Here is a 4217-nt window from a genome sequence, read left to right as displayed (position 1 = left end):
CAGCTCCACCCACTCGGACAACTCCAACGACTCAGACCAAAGCGAGGGCTCCGGCATCTTCCTCCAGTGCCCCGCCGCTGCCTTGGCCGCGTCCGGTGGCGCCGCTGGCCGCTCCTCCTCTCCATCGTCGTCGGCGTCGGCGTCGACGTCCGACCTGCGGCGGTCGCGACCCCACCCCATCGGCCTCCCGCCCAAGGGGCTCAGCCGGCTCTTCCCCTTCCACATCGTCTTCGACCGCGAGTGCCTCGTCCAGCAGGCCGGGCCGGTGGGCCCCTCCCCCATCCACGCTATGCCCACGCACGCCTGGCAACGACAAAGCCTGATTGTTGCTGTGTCGTGTCGTGTCGTGTCGTGTCGTGTCGTGTCGTGTCGTGTCGTGTTACCAGTCGCTGCAGCGGATAGTGGGGATGGAGGCGGGGGACCACATGTCGCAGTACTTCACCATCACGGAGCCCCCGTCGCTCTCGTTCGCCGCATTCCGGCCGCTGTACCTCAACCGGAAGGTGGCGCCCTTCACGATCGTGCACGACTACGACGACGACTACCAGCTCACCCTCCACGGCGAGGTGCTGCTACCAACCCCTGCTTGTTTGCTCTTTTCAAGGTGGCACAGTGACGTCACGGTGCTGATGATGTTGGCTCACCGCGGTGGCCGTGCCTGGGTCCCAGATGGTGTGGTGCAAGGCCAAGCAGGTGATGTGCTTCGCCTGCACGCCCGTCCTCGCCTCCCTCGAAGAAGCCAAGTACGCGCACGTCGACTCCAGCCAAGACGGACTCCACAGGCCGCTGACCGCTGTGTGCGTGCGTGTGCGTGCGTGTGCGTGTGTGTGCGTGTGTGTGCGGTATGCAGGTACCTGGGGATCGACATTGCCGATTTCTCTCTGTGCGATCAGGCGCAGGCGCGCCTCCTCACCTCGCACGCCCAGCTCATGGTACCTCTTCGCGACTCAATCCCAATTTCGGATTGGGTCGGGCAATAGTGCGCTGATCACGTTTGATCTCTGTAGAAGGGGACGACGGAGGAGTCCACGCGCAAGGAAAAGAACAGCGACCGCAAGCAGAACATCTTCAAGGTCCATCACCCTCCCGGTCGCTTTCGTTCTTTACCCCCCCCCTCAGTTCATCACTGATACCGTGACGATCATCGGTGGTGCCAACAACAACAGTTGCTGCGCCCTCAGACGTCGCCGCGGAAGAAGCCCGAAAAGATCATCAAAACGCCCACCACGGATAAGAACGGCGACGGGGCCAAGCATTCCCACCGGGGCGCCAACCGCGAAGCCGCGGCCCCCGCTGACGGTGCGAGACGCCCTCATCCACGATTCAATTGGTCGCGTGCAAATGCGAGCGCATTGATTGGCAGAGGGCTTGCAGTGCTGACGTGGCTCTCTTTTTATGGTTTTTGTACAAATAGTGCCTGCCTCGCCGAGCAGCCAATCGGGCAAGGGAGTGCCCCGGCTGGGCATCGGAGTGCGGCGGCGGAGCGCGTCCACCCCCTCCCCGCCGCTCACCCCCTCCCCGCCCTCCAAGGCACATTCCTCTCCGACACGACACCACACGACACCACACGACACCACACGACACCACGCGACTCCACACGACACCACACGACGACATGACACCAACGGCACGAGACGACCGCATTTTCCGAGTGCCGGTGCTAATGCGGCCATCGGTGATCGTGTGTGTGGTTGCGCTCCACTTCAGGAAAAGGCCGAGGAGGCGGAACACGACCTCGACGAACCCTCGGAGGAGGGCCTGCCGGTGCCGTCCCAGAGCTACCACCGCATGCTCAACGCCTTCACTGAGGTCGCCCCCCACCCTCCCTTCCCTCAGTCTGTCCCTGGATCTGACCGCTGATGACGGTGCGCGCGCGTGTGTCTCGTGTGTGTGTGTGTGTGTGTGATCGTGCAGATGCTGTTGGAGGACTCGTGGGACCAGTACGTGCTGGTGCGCACGCTGCTGCGTCTGGAGATGAGCGGAGACGACAGCCGGGCCGTGCGGCAGGTGTTCGAGGCCGTGATGAACTTCTACGCCCAGATGGGCAAAGTGCAGAACCTGCTCCTCGTCGTCATCTTCGACGAACTCAACCTCGCCGCGCCCTCCTCCTCCTCCGCATCTGGCGGGTCTGCCGACCCCGGCGCCGAGCAGCAGGCGGCCGTGCTCTTCCGCGAGGACAGCGTGGGGCTCCGCATGCTCACCACATTCCTCAACCAGGAGGTGCCCCTTCCCTCCCATTCGTTGATTTTTATTTAGATGCCAAAATAGCGATATCATGTGTTTTGCATTATATTCATTTGGCGTGACGGTGCAACAACAGGGCAAGGCATACTTGGAATTCCTCACGGCGCCCCTGCTGCACGCCGCCTCCGCGCTCGAATCGCCGATCGAGTTGGATCCGGCCCGCAATCCGTCGGCGCAGGACCGGGAGCAGAGCGCGAGGCGGGTGCTGGAGATGGCCCAGGCCTTCCTCGTCCACGTCTGCGCATCGGCCCACCGCTGCCCCCTGTACCCCCCACATTCCCCAATCGCTCGATTTTGATTCGCTCCGTGGCTCACGCTTCGATCGAAACGTGTGCGCGTGTCATGGGCCGTGTGTGTGTCGTGCGTTTGCATTCCAGGTCGGTGCGGCGCGTGCTGGGCCAGGTGAGCGCTGAGGTGAAGCGGCATTGGCCGGAGATGCACGTGCAGGCGGTGGCCAACCTGTTCTTCCTCCGCTTCCTCTCGCCGGCGCTCGTGGCCGCGGGCGTCAACGCCGGCGGCAGCGGCGGCGGGCAGCACCGGGTGCTGATGCTGGTCTCCAAGTGCGTCTACAGCCTCATGAACGGGATCCCGTTCGGCGACAAGGAGAGCTACATGGCCTCCATGAACACCTTCATCTCGCCCCAGAACCTCGCCCTCGTCCAGTCCTTCATGCGCGAACTTGTCGTATGTTACACCCCCCAACCCTCAGCATCACCTATGATTGCGTTGTTGGTTGTTGTTGGTTGTTGGTTTGTGTAACACACACGCGTGTCGTTCCAGGACGAGGAGACGATGTCTCGGGCGCCGGTGAGCGTGACGCCTCGCGGGAGGTCGGCGGGCGGGAGACTCTACAACGTGGTCACGTGCGTGGGCGTCATCAAGCAGGCCCTCCTCACCTCCCTCCCCGGCCTATGGAAGCTTGCCAGCGACAAGCCGCCGCTGGTACCCCTCTCCGTCGGACCCTAACCTCCCTTGAAGCGACGTCGTGTATGCTGATATATATTGGTGGTCTTCGTTGTTGGTGTCTGTGCTGTGCAGCAAAAGAAGCTGCAGGGGCTCCTCTCCGTGGCTCTCTGCGATATCCCGTCGGAGCCCTACTGATGAGTGGTGGTTGGTGCGTGCGCCACCAGGTTCTTCTTTTCTCGAACTCGTGTAAATCCTCCTCCGAACATTGATCAAAAAATAAAACCATCAAAACTGTGTGCGAATCCACCTTCCCTACCCGCCCCCCCCCCGCGGCTGCAGCTTACATGAGCACGCAGGACGAGCAGCAGCCGCCGGACTCCGCCTCGCGGGATTCCAGGAGGACGGCCTCCTGCCGCAGGTTCTTGAGCGAGTTTTGTCGGTGCAGCGTCGACAGCGACGGCGGCAGCGAACCTGACAGACGCACGCACGCCCCCCAATGCAGGCGGTGAGCCCCCCGGTGCGCGATGTGGTGTGTGTTGCGTCGTGTGTGTCGTGTGTGTGTCGTGTGTCGTGTGTCGTGTGTCGCGCGTTGTGTGTGTATAGGAACTGTACCCTTCTCGAGATGGGAGGCATCGCCGACGTTCTTTCCGCGGGCCTCCACGGGAGGGGTGTCGAGGCCGAACTGCTTGAAATACCTGGTGGGGCCACGCCGCGGCCGCGACCAGGAAATCAGCACGTGACTGGTAGTAGACGTGGGGGGGGAGAGAGTGGAATTCCAAGTACTTGAGCTCGGCGTGGGAGGTCTGGTTGCGCGCAATGCGGTGGGTGCCGCCGCCCCGCCCGAGGACCGGGCTGACCGGCGCCTCGCCCCAGCCGACCTCTTCCGACGAAAACGATGGCGACGTGGGGGCCTGAGCTCCGCCCGCGGTCAGTACGGTCACCTTGCGCTCGTAACTAGGTCCCTCAGCCGCCGCTGCAATTCGACCAATGGAAGGGCTTGTCGTCGCGCTCCGGCCGCTCCCGGGCGAGTCGCTCCATTCCCGCCCGCTGTCGCGCCGCGTGGTGGT

At 63.3% G+C, this 4217-nt stretch overlaps 1 protein-coding gene and 1 pseudogene across 1 annotated transcript in view; one reads left to right on the top strand and one right to left on the bottom strand.

Moving 5' to 3' along the window:
* ACA1_271720 (GTPaseactivator protein for Ras-like GTPase) overlaps positions 1 to 3345 on the top strand; it is a gene marked incomplete at both ends in the record, with an annotated part of 4689 nt that extends 1344 nt beyond the window's left edge. The window contains 13 exons of the mRNA XM_004336581.1: positions 43 to 265; positions 387 to 566; positions 670 to 797; positions 851 to 932; positions 1011 to 1073; positions 1182 to 1299; positions 1415 to 1470; positions 1708 to 1809; positions 1915 to 2220; positions 2321 to 2508; positions 2622 to 2928; positions 3025 to 3186; positions 3283 to 3345. Of these exons, the coding sequence (XP_004336629.1) occupies positions 43 to 265; positions 387 to 566; positions 670 to 797; positions 851 to 932; positions 1011 to 1073; positions 1182 to 1299; positions 1415 to 1470; positions 1708 to 1809; positions 1915 to 2220; positions 2321 to 2508; positions 2622 to 2928; positions 3025 to 3186; positions 3283 to 3345 (1978 nt within the window). The remainder of the gene's footprint in view (positions 1 to 42; positions 266 to 386; positions 567 to 669; positions 798 to 850; positions 933 to 1010; positions 1074 to 1181; positions 1300 to 1414; positions 1471 to 1707; positions 1810 to 1914; positions 2221 to 2320; positions 2509 to 2621; positions 2929 to 3024; positions 3187 to 3282) is intronic.
* Positions 3346 to 3490: 145 nt separating this feature from the next.
* ACA1_271610 overlaps positions 3491 to 4217 on the bottom strand; it is a 4618-nt pseudogene continuing 3891 nt past the window's right edge.

The sequence above is a fragment of the Acanthamoeba castellanii genome, assembly GCF_000313135.1.
Source record: "Acanthamoeba castellanii str. Neff unplaced genomic scaffold scf7180000084771, whole genome shotgun sequence".
NCBI lineage: Eukaryota > Discosea > Longamoebia > Acanthamoebidae > Acanthamoeba > Acanthamoeba castellanii.
This window is presented reverse-complemented; position numbering and strand designations above follow the sequence as displayed.